Below are 24051 nucleotides of genomic sequence, written 5' to 3'. Positions count from 1 at the left end.
CAGAGTTTATTGGGATAAAGCTACACTCACACATGTGTGCATGAGATACCAAATTGTTCAGAGTAGTTAAATCACAAGCAGATCGTGATAAATTGCAGGAGGACCTTGTGAAACTGGAAAATTGGGCATCAAAATGGCAGATGAAATTTAATGTGGATAAGTGCAAGGTGATGCATATAGGGAAAAATAACCCATGCTATAGTTACACAATGTTAGGTTCCATATTAGGTGCTACCACACAAGAAAAAGAGATCTAGGTGTCATAGTGGATAACACATTGAAATCGTCGGTTCAGTGTGCTGCAGCAGTCAAAAAAGCAAACAGAATGTTGTAGGGATGTGAATCGTTTTTTGACGATTTAAAACAATCGTCAGATATATTTTAAATCGTCAAAAATCATTAGAGCCGCGATACAATAGCAATTCCCCCCGATTTATCATCAAAAAATCGTAAATCGGGGGAGGGGGGAGGGTGGGAAAACCGGCACACCAAAACAACCCTAAAACCCACCCCGACCCTTTAAAATAAATCCCCCACCCTCCCGAACCCCCCCAAAATGTTTTAAATTACCTGGGGTCCAGTGGGGGGTCCCGGCGCGATCTCCCGCTCTCTGGCCACGGCTGCGTTAATAGAAATGGCGCTGGTGGCCCTTTGCCCTTATCATATGACAGGGCAAAGGTAGCGCCAGCGCCATTTTGGTTCCTGGCTCCCGACGTCACGAGTGCAGGAGATCGCTCCCGGACCCCCGCTGGACCCCCAGGGACTTTTGGTCAGCTTGGGGGGGGGGGGGGCTTCCTGACCCCCACAAGACTTGCCAAAAGTCCAGCTGGGGTCTGGGAGCGACCTCCTGCATGCGGGCCGTATTGCCAATCTTCAAAATGGCGCCGGCGCTACCTTTGCCCTCACTATGTCATACGGGCGACCGTCGCCCGTATGACATACCTTATACCTGTTATATGTAAAAGCATTCTTACATGCTAGTTTGTTATACTGTAAACCGAAGTGATATGTAATTGTCTTCATGAATTTCGGTATAAAAATGTTAAATAAATAAATAAATCAGTACTCGTAACAATCTGTGAATCATGCAACCCCCTTAAAAAATACTAATCTAGTTAGATACCCCCATCCCTAAGCACCAAAGGGAAAAAAAAAACAATTGAATCAGGCATGCGACAGGCAACCAAGAGAGGCAGCAGGAAAAAAAAAAGGTAATTTTATTAAATACAAAGTCTTTTTATCAGTTAGGCCCGGGCCTCCCAAACTTGTCCTGGAGACCCCGCAGGCAGTCGGCTTTTCAGATTACGCCCGATGAATACACATAGAGACCGAGTCAGCAAGGTACACGAGTTTGGCTCAAGCACACTCATCGGAGGGTACCCCAGGAGGATGTGGGGGTGAGACCCTGGATTAGGCAGTGGGAAACGAGTCCTCTCGTCGTTCCTTGCTGACACGCCGGATCTCTTTGCCCGTCGCTGGCGGTTGGCCCCCTCTCCTGTTCAGAAACGTCTCCTCGCCGGGTGACCCGAGGTCTCCTCCAGGTCCCTGCAGGCTCGCTTCCTGCGGCCGCCGACAGGCGCCAGGTCCGTCCATCCTTTATGGCCCCCGGTCCCCTGCCACGACCCAAGGGGGCGCCCTCGCCGGGATTTGCACATTAAATTAGGAAGCTGATATTCAGGGAAGGGACCACAACGGGACAGGTCCACCGGCTACGGAGCGCAGGTCCCCTAAAGCCACACCCGCCCTGTATTTGTTTTATCCAGTGCCCGTGAACCTCTTCCAATTCTGCTTTTCCTCTGAGGTGGCTCCAGGTGAGAGAGCTTGCCAGCCAGCTAAAAGAATATATTTACATGCATATTTAAAAATGCTTAGCTAGCGTGAACGCCATGTGAAATCATTTTTGTTTGTTTGTTTTCCATTTAGATCACTTACTATGTCCGTTCCTTTCTGCCTGCAAGTACAATATTTATCACTTAACTAGCAATTGCTAAGAATTTTAAATCCATAAATTGAGCCTCTCCCCCAACTGCTGTCCAGTCCCTGCATACGATTTCATTACGTGGCTACAAAGTCCCTTCTTAGAAGTGTCTCTGGAAGAAAAGAGTCGGAAGGTGCGAGGGACTTTGAATTTTTGCTCCTGACTAGAGTGCTGGTGGCAAGCGTGGGATTCTTTAACTTCGGGAAAGGTCTCTCTCTCTCATTCTGGGCTCTCCTTACATGAAGGTGATGAGGTACTCGGGATAGGCCTGGTCGTCGTGGAATACCACGTACATGGTGGGGTTCTCGATCTTGTCCACCAGGCTGTCGTAGCGGTCGTTGGGGTCCGTGCCGGGGCGGGCCGGGGGAACCTTCATGCTGGAGTTTCCTGTGGTGTACCGGCCAGCCACCACCCTCACCTGGTACATGAATTTGTGTCTGGTCTGTGGGTCCGGCTTGGAGTACGTGTTGTTTGCCGAGTAGCTGGCGTGCACAGCGAAATAGACCCCAACTCCGTAGGCAGTGGCTGGAAGCAGAAATGAGATATTCTCCCGTCAGTTGTTCCCAAACCAGCTGGTGGTCCAGTGGGGGTCCAGGAGCGATCTCCTGGACTTGGGCTGTCGGCTGCCAGTAGTCAAAATGGCGCCGACGGCCCTTTGCCCTCACTATGTCACTGGGGTCGACCAATGGCGGCGGTAGCCCCTGTGACATAGTAAGGGCAAAGGGCCGTTGGCTGCCAGTAATCAAAATGGCGTCGACGGCCCTTTGCCCTTACTATGTCACAGGGGCTACCGCCGCCATTGGTCGACCCCAGTGACATAGTGAGGGAAAGGGCCGTCGGCGCCATTTTGACTACTGGCAGCCGACAGCCCAAGTCCAGGAGATCGCTCCTGGACCGCTCTTGGACCCCCGCTGGACCACCAGGGACTTTTGGCAGGTCTTGGGGGGGTCAGGAGGGTGGGGGTTTTTGTTAGATTTTTACTTTTTTATTAAAGATTTGTCTGCGAGCCAGATGCAGCCATCAAAAGAGCCACATCTGGCTCGCGAGCCATAGGTTCCTGACCCCTGATTTAACCAATCAACTCAGCTGCCTTCCTTGTGGTGCAGCCTTTCCATGGCTATCAAGGGAATCTCACCATTCTGCCCCGCGTAGCTCCTGTTGAAGCCGTAGAGGTTGATGGAGGCGCAGGTCTCTGGCATCGTACCGTGGAACAGCACTCGCTCGTTCAGCTCCCCCTGCCCGTTCTTCTCTGCGATGTACTCCTTTCGCAACTCATAGACGTGGCGCAGGTGTAAGTTCTGGATTCTCTGGACCTACGAGGGCAATGGAGCGGTAGGTGAGCCGTAGCCAGAGCAAAGAGCTAGATCGGGCAGGAAGTGACCTTAAAATTGTTCAGAGGGAACAGGTGTTATAGAGGAAGTCCCTCGGTGCTAATGGCGTGTCTAGTGGGAGGCCACACCGTCTGGAAGAAGGGGCCTGGGATGTGTGCCTTTGTCCCTCCTCGGGGCGTGCACGCCTATGCATTTACTGAATATTAATAGGAGGATTCGTTTCTAAACATCACCTTGATGATATGGTGTCCATTGGCAGTTCTCATGAAGTTCTGTTGCACATCCCTGAACTCCTGCGTGCCCTGGCCCAGGTCCACCAGTGTCAGCAGCTGCCCACTCATGGCATCCCACTTGGCTGGATTATTGAAACCTGCAGACGGGAAGGATCACAGACACTAAAAACTTTGTGTGTGTGTGTGTGTGTGAGGGAGTCAAAGGGACAGATAAATAGCTCAGTGTACGAGACGTGGCATCGCAGGATGGGACTGATTGGTACCAGTGATCATCTTAAGCTTTCCCACAGCTGCAGTTCTTACGTTCTGCCACTAGAGGCAGCCATTGCCGTGAAGCAGATCGGACACGTCCTATGATTTTGTTGAGGGAAGGCTGTAAGAACGAGTTAAGATTCTCCCTAGGAAGTCTATCAGCTGCTTCCCATCTATTCATATGACTTTTTTAGTTTTATCCCCTTACAATAATGTCACTCTTAACAATTTTTGCGTTAGACGGCTGCGAGTAGGTGGCTGACGTGGAAAAGGAATACAGGCCCCCCAGCTTCTTGCATCTTTCTCTCTCTCTCATCCATCCCCTTTATTCTCCCTCATTAACATACTAGCTTCACAAAAATATGCAAAATTCAAAACATTATCTCCAATTCCCTCGCTCCCCCAAAGAAATCAACAAAATACTGTTCTTTATCTTTCTTTAAAGTTTGCAGAGCTAGCAGTCTCCTACCTAAGGCCCTGTCCTCACGCTTCAGTTTCACGACTGCTCTGGTGCGAACGATGGTTGCCTCCATCCTAGAAAGATCTGCCTGGGCCTCTTCCCCTCCGAGGGAGACCTGCACAGTGCTGGGCTGTCCAGGCACCTGCTCAGACAGGCCGATTTCCAGGAGGCAGTTGGCCCTGGGGTCCAGGGGGAGGTACTCCTCATCCTTCTGGTACATCCACTGGACCAGCATGCTGAGCCTCTCCCATTCCACCTCCTCCAGGTGGCTCTCCAGTAAGTACTTCAGCTTCTCCATCACTTCCCTGAGGACCTCCATGACCTGCTTCTCATAGCCTTGTAGCCGAATCCGGTTAACTTGCCCCCTCTCAACAGTCACATGGACCCTGAAGGCCTCCCCTAGACCTAGGATCTGTTGGATCTCCTCTGTTCGCAGCCTGGCTATGGATTCAACTTGCAGGACCTCATCCCTGTAGTTCTTCTGGAAGACTTCCTCAATCTCCCGCTTCGCCGCCTCTATGCTGCTGCTGCTGAGGCCCAGGATCTCAAACACGACCTCGCTGTGGGTCCGAGGGGATTCGAACATCTCATTCTTCTGGGGGACAGTTTTTAGCAGCCTTGATTTCAAAGATTTGAGGAGGCCTGCAGGGAGGAGAGGGGAGAAAAAAAATATAATTTATGGGTGACCCGTTTAAGAATCAAGGGTCAGAACACAAGTAACTGCTGTTCCAAGGAATTCCATTTACCAAAAAGTGCGGACCAGCTCAGCAGGGATAATAATTTGACAACCTGGGTTCTTTGCAGAGCTGGCATCCGTGCTTTTACAGATCCCGTTTTTATCTTCAGGACCAGTTTCTTCCAATACACAGGGCAGCTCCGCAATTCAAACTAATGACCTGGAGCAGCTGTAGGACTCTGGCAGAATCTTACTGGGGTTTGCTCTTCTCTTGTGTTTACTCGCCCTGCGGCTGCTCCCCGCAGAGGACCTGCAAACAGCCCCCCGTGACGGGAGATCTTCACCCCTGCTCCCCTCATCCTGCAGGCCACTGGTACCACCACGCTGGCATTTAAACTCTCTGATCTGGCTAATCAGCAAACGGCTGTACCACTCTCCCGACTGCTTCCGGAGACAATTCTCCTACCGCAAATCTTTCTTCCAGACCTTTGGGATCTTGCCCAGAGAGCTTACTGCCCTCTCAGCCTCCAGATGGACAAGGACTGGATCGTTATTATCCCTGATCTGTGGACTGCAATGAAAGTTAGGAACCAAGCCACCTGGCTAAAAAAAAAAACCTGACCCACAGAAACAGAAGCAGAGGCAATGTACAGCTGCAATATTCAAATTGGCCATAGGATGCTAGCATCGCTGCATGGATTTCTTTGGGTTTTTTTGGTTGTTACAGATTGTTTGTTGGACTTGTGAATTCCATCACTGGGGAATCAACTTGCAGCTGAGCGTCAGCAAGAATTAGATTATTTGACTTTCCATAAGAAGTTAAAGACATAGCTATTCCCTGAGCGAGAGAATGAATGGGATCGCGTGTCCTGATAAGAGCCAATGACATGACTGAGAGAGTGGGGGATAAGTGGAAGAGAGATCATTATTAAGGAAGGCCTGAAGAAATCTATTTATTTTTACATTTTTTTGTTGTATTTTATGTATTGCTAAGAATTTTTAAATAAATTAATTCATTCTGCATTAACAGTGTAATGCAGATATGTAGGATTAATAATCACCTTGTAAAGTAACCTTTATTTAAGCAAGCATTAAGAAATGAATATTTGCTTCCCTTCTGTGGATTCTTTGCAAGCCCTGAATGCCTGGAGAAGTAGAATAAAAGCTTTTGCCTGAAATGATCTTCTTCTTGCTTTTGTCCAGATGCCCGACGCGGTTCTGCAGCTCCCACTTCAGGGCATTGAAAACGGCCTGCTGGAAGGCGACGATCCGGACATGCTTCAGGGAGTTCAGGCTCTCGCACCTGGCCACGGACAGGACAGCGTCCAGCATCGCGGTGGCCACCACTCCGGGCTCCATCTTCCCTTCGCCTGCTCATGAGAGGGGTGAGAGGGGAGAGAAACAGAGATTGGGGGGTGAGTATCCCTGGGCGAGAGAGGGCTGAGGGCCTGGCTCTTCTGTGTAGCTAAAGAATAAGGAATGTGCCCCCCCCCCCATCCACAGAATGGCACAAATGTTTGTGTGGGGGGGGGGGGGGGAAGGGTCCCAAAATATAGAAGGTGGGCTGCGGGGGAGGTGGTTCCCTATGCACAGACGCTGACACAGAAACACAGAATATAATAAAGAGTGCAAAGCCCCATCTGCCCACGCCTGGTGCAATGCCGTAGGCCTCAGGGGATTGCAGGCTTTCCCCTCACTTTTTCTCTCCACCCTAAAGACCCTCTGGGCTTATTTCAGACTTTCAGGAAATCCGCTACTCTTTCTGCCCCCACCCTCTTCCATCAGAGTTGTTCATTCGCTCTCAGGCCAAACACAACCGCACATTTTCAGACACGCTCACGCTGGTGCGCACACAAGCTCACACTCACAGGCTCCCCACACCTCTAAGAGGCCATTTGCTGGCAGGCGGGCATCAAGCTGATGGGGGCGGCGCTGCGCGTCTCACCTGTGCCGATGGCGGGAAAGGCCACCGAGGAGAAACCGATCTCCTCGCATTTCCTCATCACCTTCTTCACCACAGATTTAATGTTCTGGGCCTTGTTCTGCCCGCAGACGTGGAAGAGTTGACGACACTGCAGGCCCCCCGAGGCAGTAACAAAGACTTCATCCACGGGCAGCTTAGCTGAGAGGAGAAGGAGGTGAGGAGAGCACGTTTTTAAAGCTTCCGCTAAGAGACGGCGAGGATGAGAGAGGCAGAAAAGGTAAAAAAGAGACATAAAGATGAAAGAGAAGGATTGGGAGATGTCTCTTCTCACCCTTCTTCACTTCCTCTGCAATTTCTGGGTTTGTGGCAGAAAAGATGGCGTTCGCTACACCTGAGGAAACAAAAAAAAAGGGGGTTAGTGAAAAATTAATTCCTCCATGACAGACAATCAGCCTAAGCTTAACAACATCTTCACTGGTGCCTTGCCCACACAATGACATCACTTCCTGCCTCATGAAAATGGTCGCTGCTGTGGTCTACCAACAGCTGAGGCCTCCCCAAAATGGCTGTCCTCACTGAAAAGAATTTGTATTTTGTTTTTTTTGGCTTTGAAAGTTTCCTCCTGCTCCTTTGAACTACCAGTTCAGTTGGAACCAACCTCTGCTGGTCTACAGTGCCACAAGCTTTCATCTGCAACCAACCAGGGAGGGCTTTCCTTATTTTATTATATCTGCACTCCTAACTCAGTGAAGCCATCACAACAAGTGTCCTTTGGTCAGAGACCACAAACCTCAGCTCCTCAAGAACCCAGCTGATGACATCTAGGTATCACCATTGAATGATGCCAGAGACTCCCTTCTCCCCCAGCCACACCCCAGGGCTGTTCTGATGGGCCAGTGGCACTGCTCTGCACGGTAGTGCAGGAGATCTGGGGAGATTCTTAATCCTAGCTTGGGAATGGGCTAGGGAAGGGAGTTTCAGCCATTGTACAGTTGTGACAACTCGTGAATGGACTCAGGCGGCACATGTACCGGGTTCTGGAGTGAGACACTGCCGGTGGACCCTGATCCAAGAGAGCTGCTGCTATGACTGGGTTAAGACAGGAGAGGGCTTTTAAAAGAAAGAGGGAAATCATTGGGTTCTTGTGAATGGAGGCTCAACAGATGTTAATTCTGATAAACTAGGCAGCGAAAAGGAGCAGGAGAAAACCGCTAGGTCCAATGTCCCTGCTCTCCACTCCACTCCCCTCCCCCCCCCCCCCAACTACAAGTCCAGGACTGGATCAGCCTGGTGATATTATTCATTCCTCCTGGAGAGCTCTAGGGCTGAAGAATCAAGGTTGTGTGCTTGTACTCTGCGAATTCCATGACTGGAAGTTGGTGGAGTTCACAATGACATCTGTGGTCTCCTTGACAATGTCACTGAACACGACCTGTAGCCTCACACCTCCCACCATCGCCTGGATATCATCCACAAGGCAGCTCAGCAGTCCTGGCATGGGAACAGAGAGCACACAGAACAGAAACGTGGGTGAGCTGTGGCTAATTTCTAAATGAGAGAACCCTTCCCCCAATCCATGCGCACACATTCTCAGCTTATTCTTCCGTAGCCATCCTGCAGTAACCAAGCAAAACGTGATGCATACCAAGCAAAAAGTGGTGCATTTCCCACCACCACTACCAAGCAAAACGTGGTGCATTTCCCACCACCACTACCAAGCAAAAAGTGGTGCATTTCCCACCACCACTGCACACTCTGTCTATGAAAGTATAGTTCCTGATTTTATCAGAGAAACTGAACCTAGAAAGTTCATAGATGCAATGAAGTCAAAATCAAAGCTTTTTTCAGCCTAATGACCATACCCCTGGCCCCAGAAGAATCTTACCTTCCTCCGGTGATGTTGGCAAGGGTCTACCCTTCATGTCCACCTCTCTCTGTGTGTCTTGGAACACCTGCAGGGAACAGAAACAGTCAATGTGCTAGAGCCCATTGTCTTTCTTTCTCCTCATCCTCCTGTCAGTGGCCTGTGCCAGCAGTGACTGTACCCCCATCCTTTGCAGAGGAACCGATCCACCCCCTTGGTGGTTCATGGAGCCCCAACCCACCCTTTTACTACATCCTACAGCAACCATTCCTATACACACCGACAACGAATGGAGATCCTCCGGGTGAATCACTATCTGAATCTCCTCCAGGGCCGTCCCGGGATGGGCGCCTCTGAACATTTTCACCTCTTCAAAGAAGATCCTGGCCACTACATCCCGGGGGAACTTCAGGGTCAACCCTGGGCCGATGACTGGGAAGGCCACTGACTTGACCTTCAAATGGTCACATTTATGGAGGCAACTGGAGAAACCATTACGCAGAGCCTGAAAGGTGTAAAAAGGCAAAATAAATGTGTTCTGACATTGAAAGAATATTCCATAGTATCAATGTTAGATCAGAGTCCATCCTTCTTCTCATGGCTTTCTGTATATGGTAATCATATCAAAACTATGTCCAAAAACCTTGGCATGGTGGGGTTTATCTTGCAATTCATAATCACAGAGAACAATTTTCGATATTTACCCTAGGTGCAATCAAACCAGCTGAACTGAAAGAGGAAGTAGAATGATATTCTGTCATTTAACGACTTAGGTGATGTGTCTAACATAAGGTACTTTGACGGACAAATGGCTCCTCCTGTTGAATAGGGACGTTTGTTACTACCTATGGGGATTTTAACCATTAGGAACACTATGTGGCACTATTTGGCCCCTGGCTGCGTCTTGACGTGTTTCCTGGTTTAAACCAATTTCACTTTGTTTTATTTGCGGTCTAGGACTTGAGGATCCTGGGCCCATGATTACTGCATTGGATTACATATTCCCTGATGCAGCCCTTTTCCCTGATGCAAATGCATTGAAACATGGTTCCGTGTTGGGAAATGGTTTATTCGGATCAGTTAGTTGTTCGTTGGAAACATCATTAAAATAAATATTTTGGAAAATATTATCGTGCATAAGAAACTTAGCAAAACAATCTAAGGACATTCTTTTGAGAGACTTATGGATTTTTTGGACCAGTAATTAGAACATTGAATTCACACTACTACCACTACTGTGAGTACAATTCTTATTTATTATAATCCTTCTCACACAGCTGGCTTGTCTGAACTTTTGAGGGAGTTGGGACTGAATTTGTGTTTTGGATTATTCACTCTGTGTGGTTCCACAAGTATATAGATGGGCAGAATGGAAGACCAGGTCATAGAGTCGAACCTTCTTCTCATGGACTTAACAGCTTTCTTTATATGGTTCCATGGGTACACAGACAGGTTAGAAGACCAGATGAGGTCCACTGAGCCCAACCTCCTTCTCATTAATAATCTCTCTCTACGTGGTTTCATGGGTACATTAATGATCACATTACAAGAAGACTGGAAGTCCACCAAGTCTAATCTTCTGATTGAGTAACAGCTCTCTCTATGTAGTTCCATGGGTCTATAGATGAATAGATTGGAAAAAGACCAGAGGCCCATCAAGTCCAAGATTCCTTCCATGGCCTAACAGCTCTCTCTACAAGATTATACAAAAGAAAGTACAATCAGGGGAGTTGCAAATAATGTAATGAATCTAACCTTAGCAGCAGCTCCATTGGCACCATCCCATGGGCTACACATGAGGATGAGCACAGCCTGGCAGCAGACATGGTCATTGACGCTTGTGTTCACTTGCAGCAGGTTTCCAGGGTCCAACTGACGCCCCTTCATCAGCATGGAAAACAGTGCACCAAAGTTGCCCCCAATCTTCTTTAGGAGGCACTCACCAACCCTCATGGAGGTCAAGGTAGGATTCTTGGCAAGCACAGGGACAACCAAAACATTGGCCTGCAAGGGAGAGAGAATACACATATAGTCTGTTGCTGCTATTGGACAAATGATCATGAGATGGCTCCAGATCATTTGGACAGTTCTAGTTTTGCCCCATTGCATCTTAAATGTTTCTGCTTGCCTTAGAATTGCTCAGACAGCCATCCTAAATAGCCTTTTTTCTTACTTCGCCATTAGGTTCTCATCAAAGAGTCATTATGTGTGGCCTTGCTCCTTAAGCCTCACATCAGGGAGTCATCATCCCAGCCTCCAATATTTTCCATTTTCATTACATTGATTCCCATAAGAAGGTGTGCATATAACAGTACACTTTTGTGGTTGGATGAGCTGGGATACAGCTGCTTACAGACCTGCTTCTAATGCTGCTCATTCCCCAGAAGCTGGAGGATCTACTCTGAGCAGTACTCTCAACCTGAAGAAGAGGAAACTGAGCTGGGAATGGAACCCATGCCTCCAAGGCAGGGATGGAATCCATACTTCATGCTAAGCTGTCACAGAGAGCTAACCCCTAATATCTCTGGGCACTCCTGACACTAGCAAAAATAAATCAAAGAAGCCATACCAACTGCTCTTCCAGGTTTCCAGATATGAATACAACCTCTGCCGCCTGAGGCCTTCCTGTGTGGCTCTGGTTACTATCCTTGCTATGAAGAGAAGAAATTCTGCTTCCCCAGTTCTTGACACAAGCTGTCTGAAACTCAGCCACTGTCTCTTTCTTCACATCAATCAGCATCACTTCCCTGAGAGCATGATCCACACGGGCATAGGCTTCAGTGTGTACTTTGATGGCTTCCACTATCCATGTAGCACAAAGAACCACGGGTATACCAAAGATCCCAGAGCTCAGGCATGGCAGGGCAACAGACCGGAAATTTCCCTGCTCTGCTAACATCAAGGATCTGGTTATAGCACTTTTCAAAAGACCCTCATTCTGCGAGTGGTCCCACTTCCCTTTGCCATCAGCCTTGCATTTGGGTCCCACTGCATGGATAACCTTCTGGCATGGCAGTGTCCCAGCAGAGGTGATAGCTGCCTGACCTGTCAGTACCTTGCCCCTGTGTTTCACCCAGTCCCTGCTCTCCTTCTGTATCACTGGGCCCCCAGCCATGCTGATGGCTTGGGCCACCCCACCAGCATGGATAAGGTCCTCATTGGCAGCATTGACAATGGCATCTACTCTTTGCTTAGTGATGTCTCCCTGGCAAACGGAAACTATGTATCCACCCTCCAATTGGAAAATGCACCATGTATCTGTGATGAAGTCTTCTTCTTGAGGTCTACTTTGGGTTCCACCAATATTCAATGCATCCCTGCAGGACCAAGTTGTTATGCAGTTGTTTCTTCTCTCAATGGTTGCCAAATATTCTTGGCCATTTTCAGTAAAGAATTCAGAAGCTCCTGGTGAGGGCAAAGTCAATATCTCATGCTTCAGGTTCCCTAGATTTTTCTCTAAGGCTTTCTTGACTCTTGTCACTTCAGCCTTTGAACCTTGGAGCAATATGCTTTGGTTGGAAGATTTAAGGAATCTTGTGCGTGGATTTATGTCTTCTATATTTATAATCTTCAGAAGATCAGGAAATCTCTGTTTAATTATTGGGTTCTTAAGCATCACCTCTTCTTGGACAACAACACTACTTTTGAGGTGGTCCTCCATTTTCTGTTTCATTTGGTCAATAGCATCACTATAACCCACAATGATGATGACCAAACAGCCAGATTTAGGGTCTTTGTGGCAATTTACTTGGACTCGTTTTAATGGATGATTGACCTCTTTTTCTGCTGAACTCAGAAAATTGGTCCATGCTGGAGTCTGGATAGAAGACTTCTCATCTTCTTCCACTTTGATCTCCTCTTCTCGGATGGCACTTTGCAGGATGTTCTCTGCCTCCTTCAGAAGATGAAATGATTTTCCAAACAGAGTCACACTTTGGGTTATGTCCAAGGTCACTCTTCCACAAAGACCACCAAAAAGGCTACTTGAAAATCAGCCAGATGTAAGGAACATAGAAACTGCCGTTTATGTAGAGAAACTTCAATCAAATGCTCCTTGACATCCATCAGAAGCTCTTGAAACTTTTCTTGAGCCCACAAAACTTCTTCTGTGGTCCCCTTCAGGTCCATCTTGTTCTGGGTGATGCAAAATTGCAGCTTTGGGAAATGCAAGTTCAATTCCCTTTCCAGATCCTCCTGGATGATTGAGAATTTATTTGGGTGGCCCAGACTGCAGGTACTGGAGATGACATTCCTCTGTCCCAACAACGCTAAGTCCATAGTGTCCACCAACTCTTCCACATCTCTTGCCAAACCAGTAATCACAATAAAATGCTGAAGGGGTTCATGATATATTGAGATGGACTTCTTTGCCAAACCAGCATCACCAACTAGCTTCTGTTGTTTCTCCAGATTGAACTCATAAAAGCAAACATACTGCTGCTTGAATGTAGCTAACACATCTTCTACTTGGCTCTTCCATTTCTGAAATGGGATGTCAATTGATCCAGAGAGAAGAATTTGCCTTTCTTTCTCACTCTCTTTTTCCTCTGTGGGGAGGCTCCATGTGCAATGATATTTCAGGAGCCCCTGCTGAAGGATCTCCGAGACTTCTGGGTGTTCCTGCAGGAACCTAAGCAGATAGGGATCCAGTTGGAAGAGGAAAGATTGGAGTCTTGAGGCTGAAAAATAATGAAAGCGGTAATAATTAAGAAACTGGCACAGGAATACAGAACCTGTCTTGTCTAGGACTTGAGGGCTCAGGGATGATTTCGGGGATATAGACCCTGTCACCTCTAAGACTGGGGAGCTCAGAGGATGGGGGTGCAGGGGTGCAGAGCCTGTCACCTTTGGAACTGGAGGGCTTGGGGTGGGTCACAGAGATACAGAGCCTGTCACCTTTAGGACTGGAGGGCTCAGGGGATGGGACAGAAGCAAATACACCCTGGCATATTGGTTTAAGATCAGGAAGACTGTGATTAGTTAGGACTCTGCATGTTATGTTAAGGTAAGGTCCTGCTCTTGCTGCTTTCACTGCTATGATACACAGTCTCAGGTGCTCCTTTCTTAAATATCCTGGGAAAAAATTATAGTGGCAAGACTTGAGTTACAAGCACACTGGACTCTGGAGGACGGCCCGATCTGTGGCCCCCCCAGTCAAGCACTGTGACTGCAATGGCTCAGCTGGGTGAGCTCCAATTAAAGGTTCAGGGTACCATAGAGTGAGGTGAAACTTACCTGAGTCATTCTTGGGTTCCTGGAAAGAATAAGACATGAACAATTAAATCAAGCTCATCCTGAACACAATTGGAGTAGCTGATATGCTACAGAAGCAACACTCAGAAGGCAACTAAAAAGAGACAGACAATGCCAGAGGGCAAAGGGTGGTCCCCCATGGACACCAATCCCCTTGGTTTTTCAGCCCACATTGGGCTGGGATCAGTGGCTTGTGAGCCAAACACATGTTGGTGGCCATACTTTAGATTTGATTTTTGTGAGTAAAGTTATGGTTGATCTTGAACCATATCATCTAAGACTGCACGAGGTACCATGGTCAAACCATCTTCTTTCTTTAGAATTGAGCACATGGGATATCTTTAGTAATCCAAATCTGATGGACAGTGAATATTTTATGTAAGGGTATTTGGATGTTGACCAACGCTGAGTACCTAAATTAGTTGACGCTGACCATTCTGACCTGGATGCAGATGTGAGTAGATGGTATGAGACATTTACAGTTTTCTGTGGACAAATTGCCCTTTAATGAAGATTCTCCTCCTCCCCATACCATAGATTTAATAGAGTTAATTAGTTCTTTTCGAAGTTGAGATAAGCTAAATGTGATAGTTGTCACTTAGACAGTAATTGATGCAGATTGTGATTATTCTCAGACTTAGCTAAATATAAATGTCAGCTGAATACATATAAGCTCCTAACTGAACATGCAAAGTAAGTGTATTTTGCAATTAGAATTCAATGTTCAGGAAAGTATCAATGTGCATTTTCTGATACTGTAAAACAGCTAATGCGCAGTGTTGAGTGTATTAGTGAGCAAAATACTCTGATTCCCACTCAGATTTCAAATCATAGCTTTGCTAATTTTTTTCAAGACAAAATCGGAAACATCTGTGATACGTTTCCTGAGGGAACATCACTTGTGGAAATACTCTCAGAGGATGAAGTAATGAGATGGCAGCAATTGGAAGCTGTATCCATAGCAGAAACTTTTCAGATCATAGCTTTGATGAATCCTTCTGTTTGAACCATAAGAACATAAGAAATTGCCATGCAGGGTCAGACCAAGGGTCCATCAAGCCCAGCATCCTGTTTCCAACAGAGGCCAAACCAGGCCACAAGAACCTGGCAATTCACAAACAATAAGAAGATCCCATGCTACTGATGCAATCAAAAGCAGTGGCCACTCCTCAAGCAAACTTGATTAATAGCCGTTAATAGACTTCTTCTCCAAGAACTTATCCAAACCTTTTTTGCTATACTAACTGCACTAACCACATACTCTTGCAACAAATTCTAGAGCTTAATTGTGCGTTGAGTGAAAAAGAATTTTCTCCGATTAGTCTTAAATGAGCTACTTGCTAACTTCATGGATTACCCCCTAGTCCTATTGTGTGAGAGAGTAAATAATTGATTCACATCTACCCATTCTAGACCTCTCATGATCTTAAACACCTCTATCATATCCCCCCTCAGCCATCTCTTCTCCAAGCTGAACAGCCCTAACCTCTTTAGCCTTCCCTCATCGGGGAGCTGTTCCATTCCCCTTATCATTTTGGTAGCCCTTCTCTGTACCTTCTCCATCGCAATTATATCTTTTTTTGAGATGCGGCAACCAGAATTGTACACAGTATTCAAGGTGTGGTCTCACCATGGAGCGATACAGAGGCATTATGACATTTTCCGTTCTATTCACCATTCCCTTCCTAATAATTCCTAACATTCTTTTGCTTTTTTGACTGCCGCAGCACACTGAACCGACGATTTCAATGTATTATCCACTATGACGCTTGGATCTCTTTCTTGGGTGGTAGCACCTAATATGGAACCCAACATTGTGTAATTATAGCATGGGTTATTTTTCCCTATATGCATCACCTTGCACTTATCCACATTAAATTTCATCTGCCATTTGGATGCCCAATTTTCCAGTCTCACAAGGTCTTCCTGCAATTTATCACAATCCGCTTGTGATTTAACTACTCTGAATAATTTTGTGTCATCCGCAAATTTGATAACCTCACTCGTCGTATTCCAAATTGAAGAAAATTCTTTTTCACTCAGCGCATAGTTAAGCTCTGGAATTCATTGCCAGAGGATGTGGTTACAGCAGTTAGTATTACTTGGTAATCCATAAACTGCTATTAATTAATAAGGAATAGTAGCTTGAGATTTATTTAATGTTTGGGTACTTGCCAGGTTCTTATGGCCTGGATTGGCCTCTGTTGGAAACAGGATGCTGGGCTTTATAGACCCTTGGTCTGACCCAGTATGGCATAGGTTATGTTCTTACGACTGAAGCAATGGGCATGCAAATCTAGCCTATGGATATGCATTAGGCACATACTGAAAACCCAAGTGGATTGGTGTCCATGGGGACTGGGGGGTCTGAGACAGCGAGAATGAGGGAGAGATCGGGGGGGGGGGGTTAGGATTAGTGGTGGGAGGGGGACTTGTCATTGCTGCATTTCTCATACCCGTGCCTCTTCCAGGAGCCCCTCCTCCTCCTGCTCCTCTGCTCTCACCAGCACCTCCAAGCTCTCTCCCCCAGCTTTGAAGATGTGTCTCTCCTTTGCCAGCACCCGATCCCTGTCTGAGAGAGAGAGAGAGTGCCTGACATTGGCAAATCATCCTGCCGTGCGACTGCGGAAGCTGCCCACCCACCCCAGCACCAAGAGGCCGATCCGGTCCTGGTTTCGATTCCCCTGCATGCAGGAGAGCTGTGGTTGTGGTTTCCTTGGGAAAGAGGAACGACAGTGGGGAGAACACAATGGACGGGATTGGCCTCGTCAGATGGATCTGAGTGAGGTGGAAGCCCAGCACCTGACAGACCCGAGACCCGGTGCCCCCGTGCATTCTGGGAGCTGCAGTTAGGGTCGCCCGCCGGCCGGTTATGATCTGGCCAGGTCGGCTAGCAGCACAGTTTCAAATGTGGAAGTGTAAAAGCCGCTTATGAGCTGCCCTTCTCCACCCTATCCAGCCCACAGAGCCAGTGGGTGAGGCCCAGCAAGCAAGGGCAGGGCTGCGCTCTCTCTGGCCCTCGATGAGGGTGGGATGAGCCCCCCCTCCCCTTCCAGCACCTGCTATCTGCTGCTGGGGGGGGGGGGGAGAGGAGAGGTGGGGGCCAGAGAGGACACAGCACCTCCTGGGGCTCCAGCGAGAGAGGAAGGGAGGGAGGGAGGAGAGCCACCCCCAGCACCAGCCCAGGGGGAGGCAACAAGAACTGTGGGTAGGTGGGGGTGAATGCTGTGTGCTGGGCAGGAGAAAATGCGCTGAGGGGTGGGGGCAGTTTCCCAGAGTTGGCAGCCCTATCTGTAGTCCCTCCCGATCACAATGCATTCTGGGAACTGTAGTCCTGGTTTTTTTTTTTTTTAATTATTCCGAAGTGTTGTATTGCATGCTGGGACCTGCAGCTCCATTTATAAACCCCCCCCTGCTCCAGCTGTGTGAAAAAACGAGGGCAGCCCTGGTCACATTGTACGTGTGGATAAGTCTGGAAGTGAGCAGAAGCTGACCCCACCTCTGCGCGCTACAAAGCTGGACCCAACAGCAATGTTTAGTGCAAAGTCCCGATTTATTTCCTGACAGTGAATGCGGCATGTGCAGACCTGAGGACCCTCTTCCCCTTGGTTCACTTCTAGTTTTGTTTTTGTTTAAGTCGTTAATGAGGCCCAAACTTTGCTTGACTCATTAGGCCTTCAATTGGCAGAGTTTATTTATCTGCATTTACCAACACCCAAACAGTGGCAAAGCAGACCCAGCGATCCCGCCCTGAGAGGTCAAAGGGCTGAAGAGGAGCTGTGCGGTTACCTTCACCCGACTAATTGAAGTCTTAACGAGCCAATCAATATTCTGGGCCTGGAAAGGCATCCGAATAGTTACCCAAGTCATATTCGCTGTTTTATTATTTTCCAGCTGTTGAAATCGGCAAATAAATAGTAATTTATTTTTTTTTGCATTAAACACTGCAGAAAGAGGCTGCGCTTAACCATGCAGAGGTGTTGCCGGCTTCACTTCCCTTAAGAGATTCAACGAAATGAACAATCAGGCCAGGGCTGCAGGAACGATTGCACGCAGCAGTACTTAGGAGAGGGAGGCGGAAGAGACATTAGGGTATCTGAAGGGTGCAAATAGTAGAACGAGGGGGGTGGGTGCGGGGGCTGTCATCACGATGAGGCGGAAGGGCGTAGATTCAGGAGTAACCGAGAGGCTGGGGAGGCGACAGGGGGGGGGAGGCCAAAACAGTAAACAGAATTCAAGGAAGCTGATGGCCAGGGTGAATGGGAACCTGCCAGGGAGCTGTGGGGGCTGCTGGCTTTCCTGGGAGAGCCGGACACGTCCCGGACCGGCAGCGGGTCGGCCTCTTATTCCCAGCATGCCGAGAGGGCGCGCGCTGGGCGGACGCGCTACCGGGGTTTCGTTTTCCCGATTGCCGAGCCTCGCCCCCCCCCCCCCCCCCGTCTTCAGGCCTTGACCCGGTGGGCGTATTCGTGTTCCGAGGTTCCTGCGCGTGCGTTTATGTGACGCGGCCCCCGGGGTCCTGCTGCCGTCTGCATCCGGCGCTCCTGCACCGGGGGGGGGGGGGCTTCTTCTGGCGACTTCTCCACCGTGTCCCCAGGCGAGCGCTTTTCCCTCCGGGGGGGCAGACCAGACGCCCGTGACACTCGTACCTGCCGTCCGATTCTGTGCTCCTTGGATTAAATCAGAGGTGCGCACTGCAAATAATGTTCCGCCTTGGGTAAACACTGCTGCTGCCATAAATCCAACTGCGTATCAGCCGACAGGAAGGAGGGACTGCGGCCACACCAGGGCCAGCCCGGGCCTTTCATCCCCAGGGGGTAGGGTTGCTATGTGAACCGGGTGCAGGTCCACTTGTCTTGCAGCCCTCAGAGCCAGGCCTGGGTGAGGCGACATTCTAATAGAGTAAGAGACGCAGCCGTGGGGTCACTGCACAGGGCAAGCAAGGAGTGGGAGGTATCTGGACACAAGTTTATGCCCTTATACAACAGGCCCCCTCCCCAGTTACGAAACGTGTTTCTGCTTGCCCTAAAGCCTACAGATGGGGCAGATACAGACAGAGGGGGCAGAGGAGCACACAACCGCAGTGCGCCCTCTTCTGGAAGACACGTGGGTGCCACCTAGCGATCGGAGGCAGTTACCTGCCTATCTGACCACACATCGACAGCACCGTCTTGTTAACTTATGTAGCACCCTCTCCCGCTCGCCCACTGCTCCTCCCCCATGTTCCTGGGTGGCACGGCCGAGGCAGAGCAGAAACGATAAAACCGAGGCAAATACAGACAGCCACTGGACTCTGGCACCAATACATCCACACCCAGGTCCACGCCGAGGGATTCCCTTCCAGCTGGTGCCATCCACATCTGCCTAACGTGGTCAGTCCCAGAGCCAACCCAAGTCCCATCACCAGGGGCTTTCCCTTCCCCTCTACCCCATCCCCCCCCCCTATCATCCATCCATCCATCCATCCTCTTCTGCTGGCTAGCGGGAAGCTGCATCTCCCCCCTTTGCAATGCTTCCTCCGCCTCCCTCGGGAGCTGACTGCATCCTGAAATAGGGCTCCATGTCCAAAAAAGAGAGCGAGAGACAGAAACCACCCCCCACCCCCAAACTGGCTTTCCCCCTTAAATCCTAAGACTGGAAAGGAAGCGCTCGAGTCGCTCTGGCATATGCCCCTTGGCTAGCGCAACCGGGGCCCTCTATAAATCCCGGGCATCGCACAGACCCAGCCGTCATGTACCAGGGAGGTCACCTGCACAGACCACTGTATCATTAAAACAAGTCACATATTAGGAGTGGGTACCCCCCACCCTTCCTATCCGTCCCAGCACTGTTTCCACAAGACTCCCCAGGGCTGCGGCACGGCACACACTCTCAAAACAGCCTTCCCCCACCACCACGGTTCAACAGCAGGCCCAACACCGAGTTAAATCAGTCCATGCCGACTCAGGCGGAGGATCGGTCCCAGACGTTGGAGTGCAGACGTCTCCGAGGACAGAGGTTATCGGACAGCAAGCTAATGCAGCCCGGAGCCACAAACAGAGAGGGGAAGGAGACACTAGCGATAAGATCACACAAAAAAACCCCAAACCTTCACAAAACAGCGCCCTGCTCTCTCAAAGCAGCGACCATTGCGGTTCCCTCATCGCCAGGGCCAGGCTAAGCCTGCTGGCCCCACATAAAATACTTTCGTTTCCTCCTAGTGGCATCAATAACAGTAATAACTGGTTAAAAGCCTTGCCGGGCTCTCTCTCCACGTACAGCTGCAGTCAGTAGTGCCGGTCCCCTGACTTATGGCTCCTCTCAGAAATCTCTCTAGTAGGTACTGGAGGATCTCTTCCCCTGACCTAGGCCTGCCTCCCAGGGCTCTGCCAGCTCTCCACCCTTCTTCCTCGACCCTCCTTTATCCTGGTTCCCTTCTGGGGAAGGAAGGGGAGAGTGGAGGGAGTAACCTTGCCACACCTGTGGCCTCTCCAGAGGCTGGTTGCTAAGGTTTGCGAGGTGTAAAGCTTTCCAGCTTGGACTATGTACATTTCTTCTCTCTGTGAAAGAGGCTCAGCCGAAATGTTAAAAGCACCTCAGAATCAGTGACTCGCTTTGACTAGGCTAGAATTGGTGGCAGACCCCCTTCTACTTGTGAATCTAAGCCTCCGATGGTCAACAAGAGTCAATATGTTTCTTCTCTGAACTTCAGCGTCGTATCCCACCTCCAACTCATCTTCCACACCATGTAATACATCACTTGGAGTTCCCCAAGGTTTCTTAACAGTCTGCTGTTCTCTTTAACATATACCTTGCGCCTCTGTCTCATCTTCTATCCACGCTAGGTCTATTGTATAGATTATATGCCGGCAACATACAAGTATTTTTCTCTTTAAAATCCTTCCGGTCAGTTTCTTTTCAATGTCTCATTATGCCTGACTACAATCAGAAGCTGGCCCTCCCATAATAAACTAACATTAAATATCAACACAACAGAAGCCATCTTCTTAGTTCGAAAACCATCGGAACAGGTCCCCACTTACTTCACTTTCGAAGCTCATTCTCTTCACATAAAACACAGAAGTCCGTAATCTCAGTGTCATTCTTGATCCCTCCCTCTCCGTGGACGGTCAGATTAAATCAGTTGTACACCCCTCGTTTGCTGAATTCAAGTTCCTCCGCCATTTAAAATCCCCTTCTCGCGCCAACTGATTTTCGAATGTTCTTCGATCATTGATTCAACTTGTCCTTGACTATTGTAAGTCCCTTTACACTGGTCTCCTCCCATTGCAACTGGTATGAAATGCCGCAGGCTCGTTTCTCTCACAGGAGCCAGTTTCTATGACCATATCACACCCACTCTTCCAAAATTACACTGGCTTCCAGTTTAATAGTGCATCTACTATAAAACTCGCTGCCATTATTCACAACGTTCTCAATAATGTCCCTTCACCTTGGATCAGCTCCACTCTCAAAAGATACACACCCTCTAGACATTCCTCCAGCTCGTCTGGCTTGGCCTTGCAGTAACACGAGGAAAGGCATTCTCAATAGTAGGCCCCATTATTTGGAATTCATTACCTTCAGAACTACATCACATGAAAGATCTGAAACAGTTTAAGAAAGCTTTGAAAACTCATTTCTTCAAAATAGCTTTCATACCAACTAGCTAGCCTCATCTTTGTTCCCGGTAATCCAAGTAACTATGTGATCAGAAGGAACTCTCCGATGTTTGTATAATTATTGTTTTACTGTCTTTTTGACCTTAACTGGCATTTTTTCTGCTTTTATGTATGTTTATTTGGAACCTGCCCCAATCTATGGAGGGCATGGGAAATAAATATGCAAAAATAAAAATAATTAAATAAAAATTCTCAGTCGGCCATTTTGTCTCACTTTCTCTCTCCGCCTGCTTTGTGATTTTCTGATGTCTGTGTGTAAAACTGCCCAAATCCCTGGGGTATTACTGGACTGGTGCAGTCACCTAGGGCCTGTAGTCTCATGTGGTATAGGCAGAGACAGAGTTAAGATTTTAGTGCTTTCACCCTCTCCCCTCCCCTCCCCACACACACACTTCCTGTCAAGGTTTGTTACAGGGTAGTAGAGGGCTGCCTACTCCTAGGGGCATTCTGTGCAAAATAAAATTAAAATTCAGCACACCAAAACTTAAAATTCTGCATACTTTATATTGGATCAAAATAACACAACAAACGTGACACTCTTTAAGTAATTAATTTAAAATGTAATACAGAAAAAAGTTATTACTTAAAGATGCAGAGTTTTAAGTATTTTGAGCAGAATTTCCCTAGATGTTCACTGTAAGAGAGTCCCTTCCACCCTCTCTCCCTCTCCCCTGGCCAGTCTCACTTTGCCCTCTCAGGCCCCAATTCCTCCACCTGCCACTATCTCTCCCCTTCCTCTCCAGGCTCAATCCCTTCCACTCTGTCTCCACTCCCACAGTTTGACCCCTCTCTCAGTACTGCCCCTCACACAGGCTCCCTCTGTCCCTCTCTCACTCACTCACTCACACACACACATACATAGGCTCCCTCTCTCTATCTTGTACACACACACATCCCCCTCATACAGGAACCCCCTCTGTCTGTTTCATGCAGACACATGCTCATAGACCCCCCCCTCGCACACACTCTCATACAGGCTCCCTCTCTCTCTCGCACGCACACACACACACCCTCATACAGGCTCCTTCTCTCTCTCCCACATCCACCCACACAGGCTCCCTTTCTCTCTCTCATGCATACACCCTCACACAGGCTACCTTTGTCTCTCTCTCACACACCCCTGCAAACTGGCTCCCTCTTTCGCTCACCCCTCCTACATATAGGCTCCCTCTTTCTCTCTCTCTCACACACACATCCCTTCACAGAGTCTCTTCCTTACACATGTACACCCTCACACAAATAAGCACCCTCACATACACACACAGTCCCTTTTTCAGCACCCAGTCTCTCACACACATACACACTCCTTCACAATCTCCTCACAAAGGCTCCCTCTCTCTGGCACCCACACCCATCTTACACACACACACACTCACTTTCACCGAGGTCTGCCCTTTCTTCACCGCGAGCGGGGGCCATCCCGTTCATGGCGAATAAGGAGCGGGCCCAGGCACAGACAGATTGACAAATCCAGGGCTGGTTACAGGGAGAAATGCAGGAAACCTTCAGTCAGACTGAGAAATTGTTTGCTTGGGGCAGGGGTGGAGGGCTTGGGTCACTTCACCCACCGGATTCCCTGTGACAAAACCACAGGCTTCCCTTCCCCCCCCCAGGGCGAAGCCATGGCATTGGCTGTTGCCCACATTGGGTGGATGGAATATACTTTATATTGGGGGGGAGGGATATAAGGAGCAGGGGGTATCACAGGGTACCTGCTGGGTCCTGGAAGCTGATCCGGTACTCGCCACCGGCGAGGTGCGAGGTCTGGCACTCCCCACCCCCGGACTTCCTGCGCAGGGAGAAGTGGCAGTGCAGGGCCTTCCTCTGCCGCTTGTCCAGCTCCTGCTGGCAGAGGGCGCGGAGGGAGAACTTAAATTCGCCCATGGGTCCTGCTGGTGTCCTTCTCCAGAGTCAGTGCAGCTCTCGGGGCAGTGCTAGGCAGAGCTTTCAGGCTCGGGGGGGAGCCTGGGATCCCTCTGCATCCCTCCCACCTCAGAGGGGCTGTGGCAGGACGGGCAATGCAAAAGAAAGTAAAAGCGAAAGCCACTGATTCCCCCCTCCTCCCATCCTGTTCTTATTCCTGTGTTTGTTCTCCGTTGCTGGTTGCCAGGTGCATTCCTACAGCAGGAAAAAGAGCCCTTCCCTTCTTTTTCTAAACTGCATAAATCCAGAGAAGTCACTGGGCATCCCGGTGCCCCGGGGGAAGGGGAGCTGTCGGCAGTGGCACGGGGTGGCCCTTGGCAGCCGGCGCCCATCGCTTAGCTCAGCCCTGGTTAAAGCATCGTTTAGAGAGGTCAGTGGTGTCTCCTCCCCAAGTCATTCCCTTCCAGAGACCTCTGGTGCACAGAATGAAATGCGATATTACTGTTACCCATTTACAGCTGAACTGAGGCACAGGGAGATAAAGAGACTCCCCCAG

The 24051-nt window shown here is 49.0% G+C and overlaps 2 protein-coding genes across 2 annotated transcripts; both read right to left on the bottom strand.

The window, feature by feature from the left end:
• Nucleotides 1–1196: 1196 nt before the first annotated feature.
• LOC115078084 (protein mono-ADP-ribosyltransferase PARP14-like) lies at nt 1197–12662 on the bottom strand. Its single transcript, XM_029580717.1, has 12 exons — nt 11288–12662; nt 10474–10722; nt 8999–9223; nt 8740–8806; nt 8208–8345; nt 7186–7245; nt 6876–7052; nt 6103–6300; nt 4264–4896; nt 3543–3679; nt 3114–3291; nt 1197–2503 (listed from the first exon to the last, which is right to left on the bottom strand). The coding sequence occupies exons 1-12, from the start codon at nt 12389–12391 to the stop codon at nt 2214–2216; spliced, it is 3456 nt and encodes a 1151-aa protein (XP_029436577.1). The 5' UTR covers nt 12392–12662; the 3' UTR covers nt 1197–2213.
• On the bottom strand, nt 12644–23911 carry LOC115078085. The gene is made up of 4 exons (XM_029580718.1): nt 23345–23911; nt 16428–16543; nt 13954–13972; nt 12644–13397 (listed from the first exon to the last, which is right to left on the bottom strand). The coding sequence occupies exons 1-4, from the start codon at nt 23514–23516 to the stop codon at nt 12670–12672; spliced, it is 1035 nt and encodes a 344-aa protein (XP_029436578.1). The 5' UTR covers nt 23517–23911; the 3' UTR covers nt 12644–12669.
• Nucleotides 23912–24051: the final 140 nt, after the last annotated feature.

The sequence above is a fragment of the Rhinatrema bivittatum genome, chromosome 16 (assembly GCF_901001135.1).
Source record: "Rhinatrema bivittatum chromosome 16, aRhiBiv1.1, whole genome shotgun sequence".
Taxonomy (NCBI): domain Eukaryota; kingdom Metazoa; phylum Chordata; class Amphibia; order Gymnophiona; family Rhinatrematidae; genus Rhinatrema; species Rhinatrema bivittatum.
Note: the sequence above shows the minus strand (reverse complement) of the source record. Positions and strands in the feature narration are given on the sequence as shown.